The following is a 15,658-nucleotide window of genomic DNA, read 5'->3' as shown; positions in this document are numbered from 1 at the left end:
ATCATTTTCTTCAGATGTGAGCTGAGGAAAAGCAGTGCAGAGCTAATTCCTTCACAAGCACTTGTGTGACATGAGGCATTCTGGGATGGAGAATTTTGCTGCAAAGATTCTGAAGCAGGTTTCTACCTGTGGACGGAGTGAGGATGGTCCAGGCAGCTTTCCAAGGAGTGAGCTGCTGGCCATGGCCTGATGCCACCTCTCTCCTATCCTTCTGCCACCCCCTTGCCCAAGTGCAGCACGTGGATCTTTTGTTCCTCAAACTGCCAAGTTAGCCCTCGCTCTGCATGAGTTTCTGCCCCTGCCTGGATCCCATCATCCAGGTCTCCAAGCTGGCACATCACCAACACTATTCCCGCCCTCCCCTCAATATAGTTACCAGCCCCCTTGCTCTGTTCTTTCTAAACCCACTGGTTCTGCATCCAGCCTACGTTAACCCTCATCTAGCTTATCTGTAAAGTGGGGTATCCCGGGGCCTTGCACCCCACAGCATTGGCGTCATCTGGGCATTTGTTAAAATACAGAGTCTTGGGCTCCACCCCAGACCTGTGGAACCAGAATCTGCATTTTAGTTGGAAGGTATAGCAGTGGTCTAGAAGTCACTGATTCTCCAGTTTCTAATGTATAGCCCCATTTGAGACCCACTGCTCATGGGGGTTGTGGTCAGGATTAAATGAGAGAGTGTATACAGTCAGTAAATATTATTTTTATTATTACTCTTCTAATCGTAACGCTCAGCACATGGTATGACATTCATTTGCTTAAAGGTCTGCTTTCCCTGTGAAAGGTGAGCACCACGGGGGCGGGACCTCTGTCCACCTTGTTCACTGCGGCAGCCCTCGCCCCTCAGCGTGATGCTGACACTTAGTAGTCACTCAATAGATACTTGTTGGGTGAATGAACAGACGTTATTGAAGACAGTGGCTGGCCTAGACCTCTGTCACCTCTGTGCTATTTTTTGAGGGGTGGAATGGGAAGGAGACTGCAGTTCTTGAGTGCCTGCCGGTGTGCCACGTGCATTTACACGTTATTGAAGTTGATCCTCCCACAGCCCGGGAGGTCAGTGTCATTGTCTCCACTGTCCACATGAGGAAGCAGAGTCTCAGGGTAAGGAACCTGTCAGAGATCACAGGCTAGGAAGTGGCAGGGCGAGATCTGCCTTTCTTCAAGAGGCACCATTTATTTATTTATAAACATGACCTGAATGGTGCAATTTTGGATTGAGGAATGCTTTTTTTTAAAAAATTTTTTAATTTATTTAGTTGCAACCAGGTCTTAGTTGTGGCAGGCGGGCTCCTTAGTTGCGGCACGTGGGCTCCCTAGTTGCGACAGTTGGTCTCCTTAGTTGCGGCTCGCCGGCTCCTTAGTTGCGGCATGTGAACTCTTAGTTGCAGCATGCATGTGGGATCTAGTTCTCTGACCAGGGATCGAACCCAGGCCCCCTGCATTGGGAGCGCAGCAGGGTCTTATCCGCTGCGCCACCAGGGAAGTCCCGAGATGCACCATTTAAGTGTGTTGGTTGAGCTCTCAGGAAAGGAAGGGAAAACACTGTGCTCGAAGGCACATTAAGGAATCATATTTGGTTGTGTTGTAGCTGGAGAGAAAAGACCCCTCTGAAGACAAGGAGGACATTGAAGGCAACCTGCTCAGGCCGACCGGCGTGGCCCTCCGCGGAGCGCACTTCTGCCTGAAGGTCTTCAGGGCCGAGGATTTACCGCAGAGTGAGTCTGGTGCCCTCGTTGGGTGACTGTGAGGGGGGACGCTGGGCTGGGCTGCCTCAGCTCCCTGGGGGAAGGAGATGGAGGGGCTGGTCCCCTGCTCCCTCTCTGCCTCCCCTTGGCCTGGCTTCCTCACCCCGAGGGTCTACTAGATCCGTGTCAGCCCAGTTCTCCCTCTGCTCTGCCGTCTGGCGAAGCCTCACACACTCTCTAGATTTCCCAAGGCTTTTTACTGTTCTTAACAGAAAAACAGTCAGAATTAACGAGAAGTAATACTGATGCTGGTGGAGTCACAGAGATGCAAGAAATCTTGAGAGTACTAGCTGCCCCTGGGCTCCGTTTCAGCATCCGCTAGGCCTGGTCTGGCTCTTTGGCCACTCCATGCACCCATCTTCTTGGCTCTCACTGGGGAGTCAGCACCATTTCAACTCCCTGTTCTGTGCTCACGGCTGCATCCCACTGATTTTCTTTCTCTCCTCTAGGAAGCCCCAGCCTGAAAATTGGCAGACCCTGGGCTGGGGAAGCAGTTGCTGAAATGTTAGAAGGGCTCAGTCTAGTTTGCCTGGGACTGTCCTGGTTTTAGCACCCAAAGTCCCACATCCCAGGAAGTCCTCATTCCCTGGTAAACTGGGACAGTGGGTCACCCTAGCTGTGGCTATGTCCTCATCATCCCAAGAAGGCCATTGTGGCCACTGCCTGATTTCTCACAGTGACTAACCCTGTACTAGCCCTACCCTGTGTGCTCAATAAATGTGGGGGAATTATGCTGAATATTCTAAGGCTGTGGGTGTCAACCCAGGCTGCAGTTAAATCATCCTGGAAGCTTTAAGGAAGTGCAGATGCCTGGGCCCTTCCTCCAGTGTTTCAGATTGACTTGGTTTGGGGTGGGGCTTACACACTGGTAGTTTAAAAATGCTCCCTGGTAGTTCTCTTGCTGCGGGCTATAAGCCACTATTTTGGAGCATGCATTAGCAGAATTAAGCCAGGCGCTGTCCATAGCAGAGTTCACAAGAACAAGTAGTGGGGGACTACTTGGGTTCCTGTTTACGAGTTTTCCATGAAGCTAATTGCTTGAGGCTTTCTGCTTTGACTAATGACACCAATAAATGGGTTCCTTCTGCACAAGCTTAATTGAACCAAAATCATGGGGAAAGTCTTTAAATAAGTAATGGGCATTAAAATACAGGCTTAGAACATTCTGCGTCTGTTGGTTGAAACTATGCAGAAGTGAGGCTGGTGAGCTTCCAAAGGGGGCTGGGGAAATAGAAACGTTAGCTTTGCTCAGGGTAAAGGGGATTATGTTGAATTCTCTGAAATGTTGTTTAAATATAAATAAAAGAAAAATAGATGGGTAAATAGAACATAAATACTTGCTAATTGTTATCTGTTGTATTTGTGTAGACACTGGCTAGTATACAATTGTTAACCGTCCCCTCCTCTCATTTTCTCATTTATATACATATGTACATTTATACATAACATATATATACATACATACATACACACATCTATCATCTGTAAATACATATGTAAAAAATATGGCTAATTCAGTAAAATATTGGTTTGAAGCAGCATAGATTAAATATATATATATTATTTTTTAAACAGAATTGACTTATTGGCTACCCTCAGGAAAATCACTGTGCTAATGTATATAAAGGAAAATGTCAAACAGGCACCAGTAATGGGATATTATTATAACAACTTCCAGTCTTTTTTTTTTTTTAATTAATTTATTTTTGGCTGCATTGGGTCTTCGTTGCTGCGAGCAGGCTTTCTCTAGTTGTGATGAGCAGGGGCTACTCTTTTTCTTTTTTTTTAACATCTTTATTGGAGTATAATTGCTTTACAATGGCGTGTTAGTTTCTGCTGTATAACAAAGTGAATCAGTTATACATATACATATGTTCCCATATCTCTTCCCTCTTGCGTCTCCCTCCCTCCCATCCTCCCTATCCCACCCCTCTAGGTGGTCACAAAGCACCGAGCTGATCTCCCTGTGCTATGCAGCTGCTTCCCACTAGCTAGCTATTTTACATTTGGTAGTGTATATATGTCCGTGCTACTCTCTCACTTCATCCCAGCCTACCCTTCCCCCTCCCTGTGTCCTCAAGTCCATTCTCTGTGTCTTCAGTCCTGTCCTGCCCCTAGGTTCGTCAGAACCATGTTTTTTTTTTTTAGATTCCATATATATGTGTTAGCATACAGCATTTGTTTCTCTTTCTGACTTCACTCTGTATGAAAGTCTCTAGGTCCATCCACCTCACTAAAAATAACTCAATTTCGTTTCTTTCTATGGCTGGGTAATATTCCATTGTATATATATGCCACATCTTCTTTATCCATTCATCTGTTGATGGATGACACTTAACATTGCTTCCATGTCCTGGCTATTGTAAGTAGAGCTTCAATGAACATTGTGGTACATGACTCTTTTTGAATTATGGTTTTCTCAGGGTATATGCCCAGTAGTGGGATTGCTATTCCCACTATAGCGTGGTAGTTCTATTTTTAGTTTTTTAAGGAACCTCCATACTGTTTTCCATAGTGGCTGTATCCATTTACATTCCCACCAACAGTGCAAGAGGGTTCCCTTTTCTCCACACCTTCTCCAGCGTTTATTGTTTGTAGATTTTTTGGATGATGGCCATTCTGACTGGTGTGAGGTGATACCTCATTTTAGTTTTTAAAAAAAGTTTATTTATTTTATTTATTTATGGCTGCATTGGGTCATCGTTGCTCCACGTGGGCTTTTCTCTAGTTGCGGCGAGTGGGGGCTACTCCTCGTTGTGGTGTGCGGGCTTATTGCTGTGGCTTCTCTTGTTGTGGAGCATGGGCTTTGGGTGCACGGGCTTCAGTAGCTGTGGCACACAGGCTCAGTAGTTGTGGCTCATGGGCTCTAGAGCACAGGCTCAGTAGCTGTGGTGCATGGGCTTAGCTGCTCCGTGGCATGTGTGATCTTCCTGGACCAGGGATCGAACCCGTGTCCCCTGCATTGGCAGGTGAATTCTTAACCACTGTGCCACCAGGGAAGTCCCCAACTTCCAGTCTTTTTCTGGATTATTTACTGCTCTTAGCGATGTAGATTTCTAATCAGTCAATCAATCGGACCTGTTCTGAAAGCCTCTGAGAACGGGGCGGGGGACAGTGAACCAGCTGTTTGGAGCTGGGCAAGGAAGCAGCGCAGTGCCCTCAGGAGCTGCTATTCTGAGATGGTCCTTTCTCCCAGGAGCCCTGGGCTGAGGGGTCCATGGCGTCTCTCTCAGGGAGTCCCAGGACTGTGGGGAGACAGGTGGGAAGTGGGGGTTTTGAAGATGGGAGAGCGGGTGGGCAGTGATCAGCATGTCTTTCTCCTCAGTGGATGATGCCGTAATGGACAACGTGAAGCAGATCTTTGGCTTTGAGAGTAACAAGAAGAACTTGGTGGATCCCTTCGTGGAAGTCAGCTTTGCGGGGAAAATGGTAAGGGGCAAGTAAACAAGAGGATTTGTGGGAGGGTGACGACTGGGTGTTCCTGTGGATGGGCACTGGATGTGCAGGACAGAGTGAGGCACACACAGTGCCCCCCATCAGAGGCATGTGCACACCGGGGATGGGGGGCTGATTGTGGGACATCGGGTGAGACACGCAGGCCCAGCTCTCTGGGGCTGCCATGCACACACACGAGGACAGGTCTGCTCAGGTGTTTGAGACAGACACATAGGTGTGGATGGACACGGAGAGGACACATGGACAGTGGATAGATAGAGGAATATTTGGGGGAAAATTAAGTAATATTCAGGAAACCAGATGTGAAGGCACAATGATAGGGAAACAAAAACAATGCAGTGAAAACATAATGATTATTTTTAAAAAGTTGCGGCAGGAGTTGGGCAGACTCCTTTCGGCCACACTGGTGGGGGCCCTAGGGACCATGTACCTCTCTTCCTTCCTGCCTAGAGGCCGGGCTGTTGCTCCAGTCCCTCTTGATTTCTGCCTGGGCCCCTCCCTCTATCCCACCTTAGGGATGGCTTTGCCCACTTTCCAGGCTCTCCTTCGAAGCCTCAGCCACTCCCAGGGTTCAGCCATCACCTCTCCACAGAGGAATACACAGCTGTATTTAACTCTGACCCCTCTCTTCAGACACAGACCTCCCCATGCCTCTTCAAGTCTCTATATTCTGCCCCTCCAGCCCTTTAAAGGAGTCATCTGCTGCCCCAAACCGCCCCACTTCCAGAAGCCGCCATCCCAATCAGTGCCACCATCAAAGGCAGAAAATGTGGGCCTGCCCTGATTCGGCCCTCTTGTTTTTGACATCCCTACATCAAAAACATGCCACCCCTAGCTCTTGCCTTCAAAAATCCCGAGGTCCTTTCCTGTCTCTATGACCCTAGTCACTGTCATCTCTCCCCAGGGCAACACAACAGCCTTGGATCCATTCTCTTGACCGGGTTCTCCCCATAGAAATCCACCAGCATATTTAGTGTAAAACACAGTCCTGTCTGTAAAAGGAAGTTCAAACCGCATAACCTGGTTGACCAGGTCTCACCCAGCCGAACTTTCTCGCCTCATCTCCATGGCCAATATTAGCTTGTACAGTCTTTGCGAGAATGTGGAACATCTCGCCCCCTCCTGGGCGGACGCAGCTCTGCAGCCCGCTTGGAGCAGCGCCGAACTGAGCGGGTTTCAGCCCCACTGTCTCGCTGGGGGGGCGGGGGGCGGCGGGGTGCGAAGGGGGGCGTGCGGGTACAAACCGCACAGCCCGCACGTCGCCCGTGCGTCCTCTCGTCTGCCCTGCGGTCACACCTCTAGCTTTTGCCCGGGCCTGTGCGCTCCGGGGTCCTTCCTGGCCCTTTCCCCCCCCCGCCCCCGCAAGTCTGTTGCATCGTTCAAGGTTTAGCTTCCGTCACCCACACAGGCCTGATGTGCTAGTTCGGCCTTCGGGGCTCCGCGCGGCCGATTGCACGGCCCTTTTTTAGCCCGTTTTCCGCTGCATTCCGGTGTTTGTTAGCATATGTTCCTCTGACTTTCGGGGATACAGCCCAATTTCTTTTACTCTGTAACCTCAGAGCAGAGACTGGTGGAAATACTGGAAATAGGGGAGAATGACGTATCTGGAAGGCGCAGCCTCCACCCCGGCTTCCGGAACCCTAACGAGGCGCCTCTGAGCTTTGTGCCAACCTCAGGGAGCTGGCAGGGTGGGGTAGCGCCCTCCGGGGCCCCGCCGGCCTGGGCCAGAGGTCCACCGGCCGGCCGCAGCGCCAGACTCCGGCGAGTTGAGTTGGATGACTTGGGTGTTAACAGGAAAATTGGAAACGGGCGGAGGAGAAGGGCTTTGAACCGGAGGAGAAGGGCTTTGAACAGAGCCGAGTGGAGGGCGGGTGCAGCCGGCTCTGCTTTGCTCCCGAGGCAGAGGCCGGAAGGGGGAGACACGCAGGTGTTATAGGACAACTGGGGAGGCGTTTACAAGCTTAACAACAAACGCTAAAAGCCTAGGGTGATTGATGATGGAGGTGGTGTGGGATCCCATTTACACAGCACTTTGCAGTGTTCTTTTTCACTTAATCTCTTCTTAGATTCATTTTGGAAAAATGTAGGGTCTGCCTGCCCATCCCACCAACAAAGAGGACCCCTGAGGTCAGGGGCCGGATTGCTGAGGCCCAGGTGTGATTTCACAAACAGGATGAAGGCCTTGGATAGCTTGTTTCCTCTGCCTGCTACCTGAAGTCCACACTCTTCCCCCTCCCCCCCCGCCACCGTTTTATCTTTCTTTTCTTTCTTCTTTTATTATCGATGCACATATTTATTAAGGAATTTTGAAAAATGCAGAAAAAAGTAACATTATCCATAAGGCATCATACAAAGTTTATGTTTGGGGCCTATCTTTCTAGTTTTTAAAATTTTTTTCTTGCTCCGGACGCGCAGGCTCAGCGGTCATGGCTCACGGGCCCAGCCGCTCTGCGGCATGTGGGATCTTCCCGGACCGGGGCACGAACCCGTGTCTCCTGCATCGGCAGGCGGATTCTCAACCACTGCGCCACCAGGGAAGCCCTAAAATTTTTATTTTTTACTGTGAATCAATATTAGACACTGTTGAAACACTTTATTTTTTTAATATTTAAAAACATAAAAGTTGAAAGAATGGTTCAGTGAACACTTACCCCCGGTATGGCCTCCACTTAGATGAAACAATTATGAACATTTTACTGCATTTACTTTCTCTCTCTCTCTATGGATACTCCCCCACCCCCCCCAATCATTTGAAACCTAGTTGCACACTTTGCCCTTAAAGGCTTCAGCATGTACCTCCTGAGAAAAAGAAAATTCTTTGTAACCACAATGACATTATCACACCTAGGAAATTAACAATTATCTCCTACTCTTGTCAGATACTGGCTCATATAAATATTCTCTGATTATCCCCCAAATGTCTTTTAGAGCTGTTTAATTTTGTTTTGATCTAAGGTCCAACTGGAATTTATGCTCTGCGTTAGTCTCTTCTGTAACAGTCTTTTACCCACCTCCATCATTCCCATTTTTCTCACCCCACAACATTGCATTTTTGAAAAGCCCAAGCCATTTGTCCATGTCCTGGATTTGTCCCATTGTTTCCTTCTGTTGTTGTTTAACTTATTCTTCTGGCCCCTGTATTTCCTATAAACTGGAAGTTAGGTCTCAAGACCAGATTGCATTCAAATGAACTGTTTAGGCAAGAACGCATCATGGGTGATGTTTCGTACGTCGTATTGCATCACAACAGGAAGCAAAATGTCACCTTGTCCCACCATTGGTAATGATTGATTACTTGGTTTAGGTGGTGTCTCCAGATCTCTCCCTTGTCAAAGCACACGCTCGCCTTTGTACTTTGCAGGTTATCTGTGGGCGATATCTTGATGTGTGCTGATGTCCTGTTTCCCAGCAACCTCTTACCTAATGGTCCACGAAGCCATTGACCTCCTTGCCTGAACAAGTCATTCACCTGGGGTGCAAAGCGGCGATTCCCTCATTATCATTCCTTCTCTCTTTATCAGCTGGTGTTTTTTGTAAAAAAGAGCTTCCCCTCCCCTCTTCCCTTTTGAGTGTTAATATGCCCCCAATACTTTTTACTAATTCAGTGTGTTAAGATCAGTTATGGTGCTGGTTGTGGGAACCGTCCTGCTGTTGGCCAGTGGGAGCGCCTTTGAGCTGTTCCTCCATCCCAGGCTAAGACAGGGTCTCAGGGGAAATGTCTGTGGGAGAGGTAATACGAATTTTAAACTCATCCACACTGGGGTGTAAATGCTCACCGTGGGTCTTACCGAAGTGCAGTTTTTGTTTGGGCTTGGGCTCAGAGTCTGATGCCCTTAGGAGGGACCGTGATGGGATGAATGAAGGCAGGAAGGAAGCAGGAAGGTTGGCTGGACAGTCCTGCTGGACACTTACTCCAAGGACCGGGATCAGTTTTCCCAGCTTTACAGATGGGAAAGTCATGTCTCAAGATTGTTTTTATTCCACATTCCCAACATGGTAGGGTGCTGTGATGATGGCTAGAAGCAAGACCGACCTGCCTTCCAATTCAGTGGCTTTCCTTGGAGCTGAGTCTCAGAGCTCTGGGGCTCCTAGCTGCTACTGGGTCCCTGCCAGCACCTTGATCTCTCTAGGTCTTCTGCTGTTCTGAGATGCCCTTAACTGGCCCTGGGGATTTTTCTAGGAAGGTGCAGATGTCTGGGGAGGGTGATAGAGGTAGGGGACCTGGCCCAGGCAAGGGAATATATAAAGCTGACTGGTGGCTGGGCTCCTGAATGAAGCTGCACCCTCCATTTTCCCTCTAGAAGGAAGGGGCTTATGAAAGAGGCAGTTGAGACCCTCCATCTTCTGGTGGTCCCCGGGTCTCTGTGTCCCCTGCTCTCTGCCCCAGCCACCTCGTCATGGCTTCCCCCAACTCTCTCTGCTACCTTTATCACCTGTGTCATCCTGCCTGTCCTCTCTCTGTCTCTGGTGTGTCACTTTTTCTCATTCATCCTTTTCTGAAATGAAAAGCCCTGGGGATTTGCCCTCTGTGCGCCTACTCACCCAAGCCTGGCCCTCTTTGCATTTCCTCTAATGGACACTTGGTGGCACTGTTATCTAAGATGTGAACCATACCTGATTTGGCCAAGCTACTGAGATAGAAGGTTGTGTGTGTGTGTGCACTCACACACACATATCACACTTCTTCATGGTATGGGGCAAGGACAGGGGAGGTACTTGGAGGGCAGGGTGGGAGACTAAAGCAACTTTTTTATTTTCCAAGAATAAAACCTATTAATCATAAAAAGATGGAAAAAATCAGAGGAAAGCAAGGAAAATGAAAAAAATTAAGCACATTTCTGCACACCACCTTGGAGAGGCCCACCATTAACATTTGTTTATATCTCCTGCTAGTATGTTTTCCTCCCTGTAGCTCTCACTCCTTCTCTCTGTTGCACATCCCCCCCGCCAACCCTGGCCCTGCCCTGCCCCACTGGAAAAAAAAATTGGATTCAGAATACGGTTGATCTTCATTATTCACAGATTCTGTATTTGCAAATTTGCCTACTCGCTAAAATTTATTTGTGACCCAAAATTAATCCTTATGGTGCTTTGGTGATCATTTGCAAAGCTGTGAACAATTTGAGTCAGCTGAGGTGCCTGTTGCCAGCTGAGCTGAAACAATGTGATTCCCTCCTTGTTTCAGCTCTCATGGTGTAAATGTGTCCTTTTCCTGGTCTATTTAGTGTCATGCTTTTTGCATTTTTTGTGCTTTTTGCTGGTGATTTCAGTGTTTACAATGGCTCCCGAGTGTTGTGCTGAAATGCTGTCTAGTATTTCCCTGTGTGAGAAGGCTGTGACGTGCCTTATGGAGAAACTATATATTAGGTAAGCTTCATTCAGGCATAAGTGAGAGTGCTGTTGGCTGTGAGTTCAATGTTAATGAATCCACAATATATAATAGAAAAACGGTGTTTTGAAACAGAAACACACATAAAACAAGGTTATTGGTGAGTTGACAAAAAACTGCTGTGACAGAGGCTTGCAGGAACCTAACCCTGTATTTCTCTTAGGAGCAATGCTTCAGTGTCTATCAGCTCATGTTCTTGGTGACTTACGATGTGTAGTTAGAATGTGTAACTACCGCCAGTAATGAGAATCCACTATATCTGTGTGGTTTGGTAAAGTGCTTTTATCACCTAACATTTCCTTACGTTATTAAATAGTCTTTGAAATCAATTTTTTGATGGCTGCATAATATTCCATGAGATGATATAACATAAATTTTAATCGATTTTTGGATTTTTTTTTTTTTGCGATTTTCCTCTTTTATGAACAACTGTGACAAACATCCGTGTACAGGACTTGTCTACACTCTGATTGGTTTTCCATAGGAAAGTTTCTAGAACTGGGTCAGAGGGCATGCTTATTTTTAAGTATTTGATACAGGTGGCTAAAGAGCCCTCCAGAAAGGGTGTAATAAATACACTCCGTCAGGAAGGGAAAGAGGGTAAAAAATAAAAAGGCTCAGAGAGGAGGAGGCAGATGGGGAGAGGAAGCTTGGTGCTGCCTTGGCTGAGTGTGGGGAGTGAAGCAGGGTGTGGGAAGGCAGCTGGGGATTTCTAGGGCCAGAGGCAGTGCTGGCCTGGGTGGGGGGAACCTGCTGTGTTCAGGCTCCCAAACCCACATCTCGGTGGCTCTCTCACGGGGAGCCTCCAAGGGCAGCCCGGAGGAAGTGATTGCTGGGGAGGCCTTGGACTGCCTGTGGCAGGGCTGGGGGAGGGTGGGGACAACCTGTGCCTTCTTGTCCAGGGAGCTGAGTGATGCTGCCAGGGTCTCTCAGCTGTGTCTGATTAACGAGTCTTCCCTCCCTTCCCTCCCTCCCTTCCTTCTTTCCTTCCTATTTTAAACTTTTGTTCATCTAAGTTTTGAATTAGGTAATACATTTATTATGCCCACCATATATATTTATGCATCCATCATTTTGCATCATTCTGGCTTAATTATGCATATGCTGCACACATCTGACCATAAATTCTTACCTTTTACCCTTTTAACACAAACGGTTGCACATGACACTCACTGTTCTGCACCTTGCTTTTTTCACTTAATAATATAACTTGGAAGTTGTTTCATATCACAGAGCTCTTTCATTCTTCTAGGGCTACACAGTGCTCCATTCTGTGGATGGATCACACTTTATCTAATCTGTCCTCTGTTGGTGGACACATGGGTTGTTCCACGTCCTCCCTAGTTGGAGCCATGCTGCAGTGAATAACCTCGTACACGTGTTATTCTGCACACGTGCAAGTCTTTCTGTAGGATACTTTCTAGAGGTAGAACTGGTAGGTCAGAGGGCATTTGCATTTGTAATTTTGAACGATAGTGGCCAATTGCCCTTTGGAGGGGTTGAGCTGTTCTCTTTTCCCACCAGCAAAATCCTAGCGTGCAGTTTTCCCATCGCCTTGCCAAGAGAGGGCTGTCAGGCTTTAGAGATTTTTGTGAATCTGATAGATGAGACATCGTATCTCATTCATTTTGTTTCTTTTATTATGAGGGAGATTAAGCATCTTTCTGTGTGCTTTACAGCCCTTTGTGTATCCATTCCTGAGAACTGTGTGTCCCACTTTGCCTTTTGTTCCATCTGATCGTCGGAGCTCTTCTTTCCTTACTCCTCTCTTTGCTCACACAAGGGCCAAATCCCGGCACTCATCCCCGCCCCCAGACTTTGCCTGGGCTCTTCTCACAGGGAGGAGGGGATGGTGGGCACAGGGGCTGGTACTGGGTGGATCAGGGATGGAGACAAAGTCCTGGCCCCTAGGGAGGCCACACCCTCATTTGATGGAGGGCCCAAAGCCCCCAGTCTGGTCAGGTGCTCATTAGATGAGAAAATGCATGTAAATGCTTCACACAATCAGGGCCCACAGTAAATGCTCTGAGGAAGGCTGCTCACTGTTCCCGTGTGTAGGACACACACACCTTCCAGGATCTGAAGCAGAGTCTTCACCTGCTGCCCTGGGTGGGTACAGGATGCCCTGGGCTGGCTAAGGGACCTGGTGCCTCCCTGGGGACGCCCAGGACAGAGAAGAACACACAAGCCGCTGGTTTGGATCTGGTTTCCACCTCTGCTAGGTTTCTTGTTTGTGGAAAGCCCAGTCTTATGAGCAGGGCTGATTGGAGGCAGACTGTGGCTTATGAGGTTTGTGTCTTCACTGCATTTTCCTCTCTCAGATGCAGGTGCATGGCCCCCTGCCCTGGCCCTCCAGCTCCCCTTTCCTCTCCTCCTCCCTCCATCTCTAATCTCCTGGGTTCACAGTCTTCCAAAAGGGCAGGTGATCTGGGCTGATGGGCAAAGGGGATTGCCTCAGACTCTAGGACTCCTGGGAAAGCTGGTCTGGACGCAGGGCCCCATATTTAGGGTCATGGCCATAATGGGAGGTGAGGGAGGAGAATTTCCAGCCAGAGGTATGAGATAAGGAAGAAGGGTTGTGACATTCAAACAATCTATTCCTCTTAACTCCCTCCACCCCATGCCCCATTGGGTCTGATCTACCATTGAGCTTTGTCTCTAGAAAGATTCCCTGTGTCTGAGCCCACTGCACCAGGCTCCATGGCCCCCAGGGCCTTCTGCCCAGCCCAAAACGTGGCCAGCATGGCAGAGAATGGCTGCTGGCTGGTGTGGTGGTCTCCGAGGGAGCCCAGAGTCCCCTCAAAGCTCCATCCACCTGTGCTCTGTGTCTTCTAGCTCTGCAGCAAGATCCTGGAGAAGACGGCCAACCCTCAGTGGAACCAGAGCATCACGGTGCCTGCCATGGTGAGCCTCACCCCCATGAGCCCACCCCAGGAGGCCTGGGCTCCCAGCCTACCCAGTTCCCGCCCGCATCCCAGACTTCTGCTTCTTCAGAAGGACCCCACCCAACCCGTCTCTCTTCCCTCCTTAGTTTCCCTCCATGTGTGAGAAAATGAGGATTCGTGTCATAGACTGGTGAGCTCTGCGTCCCGGGATCTTTAGAGGTGGCTGTTGTCAGGGGTCACTTGGTCCTTCGGTTTCCTTTTGTTCATTCTGAAAGAAGTGGGAGAGTCTGTTTCAGGTGAGGTAGTTTCCTCTGGGGGAGGCCAGAGAAGGAGAGGGTGTGGGCTGTTGGGAAGCTTACAGCCCTGCTCGAGGGCAGCCGGGGGGGCTGGAACAGCTCCAGGAACCAGAGATCCCTGAGGCCAGGAGGGGCCAGGAAGGCTTCCTGGAGGAGGTGAGGTTTTGGGACGTTCAGGATGAAGGCATTCTAATGAAGAGAGGGTCATAAGCAGAGGCATGGAAGCTGGAAAGAGCAAAGCTTCCAGGAGGGTGGGCTGTGATGCTCCAAGTGTTGGTAGGATAAAACGGGTCTCCAGGCTGGGGAAGTGGGTCCGGTTACCCAAGCTGGGGATGCCACTGCCGGCTTGCAGCAGGGGTGGGCAAGAGTCACACGGTCATCTTAGAAAATGAGTATCTAACCCTTGCTGAGCGTCTACGTGCTCCAGGTCCTCCTCCCAGTGAGCGCTTTACATGCGTGTCTCACCTGACGCTCACCTCGACTCCAGGCACCGCCCGACCTTGCAGATGAGGGAGTAGGTTTGAATAGACTGAGTACCGTGTACGAAGTTGGGAAGCAGCCGAGGCCAGGCTCGAACAAGCCTGTGCTCCCTCCGCCTGTGCGCTTAACCACCGGGCCGTGCTGACCCCTCCGCGTTGAGCCTTCTCTCACGCCCGAGGGCTGTTAGGAGTCCCCACGCGCGATCTCCAGGACCTTCCCTACATCAGCCTTTCCCAAAAGAGAGAGTTGTCCTTTCTCTGCCCCCAAAAAGTCTTGGCTGTGCGGTTCCCGGCGTGTTGTCCTTTGGTCTCAGGCCCATGGCACCCCCAGCCAGGAGGATAATGAGAGACTAGGGAAAACCCCCAGGCCACAGAGCCATTAAAGTGTGCGCCAGGTCCCCAGCCCGAGAGAAGACAGCTTGGGAGAATTAGAGGAGAGGAAGGGAGTGCGAGGGGGGCGAGGAGGGAGAGGCCTCTGGGGCCCTGCCCGCCCGTATGCTCTGTGGGAGGTGCTTTGGGGGCAACGTGCTCTACACCCACAGAGCCATCCTTCCCCTCGCTGTGTGTGCGCACCTGCGTGCACGGGGTGCGTGCCTGTGCGTGGCAGTGTGAGTGGATGCACGCGGGCGTGCGAGCGCAAGGGCGCCGCGTCCCCTGTGTTGTGGACGGCCTCGCCCGAGTCCGTGTGAGCTGTGTGAGGCATCGGCATACTGTACAATCCAAACACATTACCGAATCTGGTGGCTGCCTCTCTGGTTTAGGCTGAAGTGGCATTTTTATTGTGAGTCTATTTTCAGACTTGCTGTATTTTCCAAAAGCAACCCCAAGCCCCCAAATCCAACTCTTGGCCAGAAAGCATTCAGTTGCTGCAAGTTCCTATCCAGAAAAGTGCTTTCTTCCCAGAAAACTCAGATAAACTTGTGTTATTACCTGAATCCTAGAAATACGATATGGTCCATATGGCCTTTTCTCTGTAACTTAATCTTCCATTCAGTTCTCAAAGAATTTCTTTCATTAAAAGACAAAATCCCCCAAACTACCCCCTACCCCGCAAAAAAAACCTGACACAAAATCTCTCTCCTCCCATTCTCTTTCCTTCTCACCAGATTCAGGTAAGACCAGAGGTGAGAAATCCTATTCCTCTCCGAGGGCTGGTCTTTTCTAGGGGTTGGTCATGAAGGCAGTTTAAAAGTGTCATCAACTGTCAATTATCTGGTATTGATAACCTTACTGTAAAATGTTTAAGGGAATTTTTACTTTCCAGTTCATCTTAACGTTATTCACCAGGAAAAGGGATACAGATCTGTGCTGACAATTCACTCTTCCTAATGTAGCCCCCGCCCTGAGAGAAAACTTTAAAGCTTAATCACCTCCCTGGGAAATACAGAGAGAAAGGAAGGGAGCA

The 15,658-nt window shown here is 49.3% G+C and overlaps 1 protein-coding gene across 13 annotated transcripts in view; it reads left to right on the top strand.

Annotated features, from left to right (window-relative positions):
- The window catches only part of DYSF (dysferlin), a 222,354-nt gene that overhangs the window by 66,405 nt on the left and 140,291 nt on the right, over positions 1 to 15,658 (top strand). For all 13 annotated transcript variants that reach the window (XM_029231978.1, XM_029231975.1, XM_029231971.1 and 10 more), the window contains 4 exons: positions 1,592 to 1,718; positions 5,074 to 5,177; positions 13,429 to 13,497; positions 13,625 to 13,668. In XM_029231978.1, coding sequence (XP_029087811.1) covers positions 1,592 to 1,718; positions 5,074 to 5,177; positions 13,429 to 13,497; positions 13,625 to 13,668 — 344 coding nt within the window. The remainder of the gene's footprint in view (positions 1 to 1,591; positions 1,719 to 5,073; positions 5,178 to 13,428; positions 13,498 to 13,624; positions 13,669 to 15,658) is intronic.

The sequence above is a fragment of the Monodon monoceros genome, unplaced genomic scaffold (assembly GCF_005190385.1).
Source record: "Monodon monoceros isolate NGI ecotype Baffin Bay Population unplaced genomic scaffold, NGI_Narwhal_1 Super_Scaffold_19, whole genome shotgun sequence".
NCBI classification, from domain to species: domain Eukaryota; kingdom Metazoa; phylum Chordata; class Mammalia; order Artiodactyla; family Monodontidae; genus Monodon; species Monodon monoceros.
This window is presented reverse-complemented; position numbering and strand designations above follow the sequence as displayed.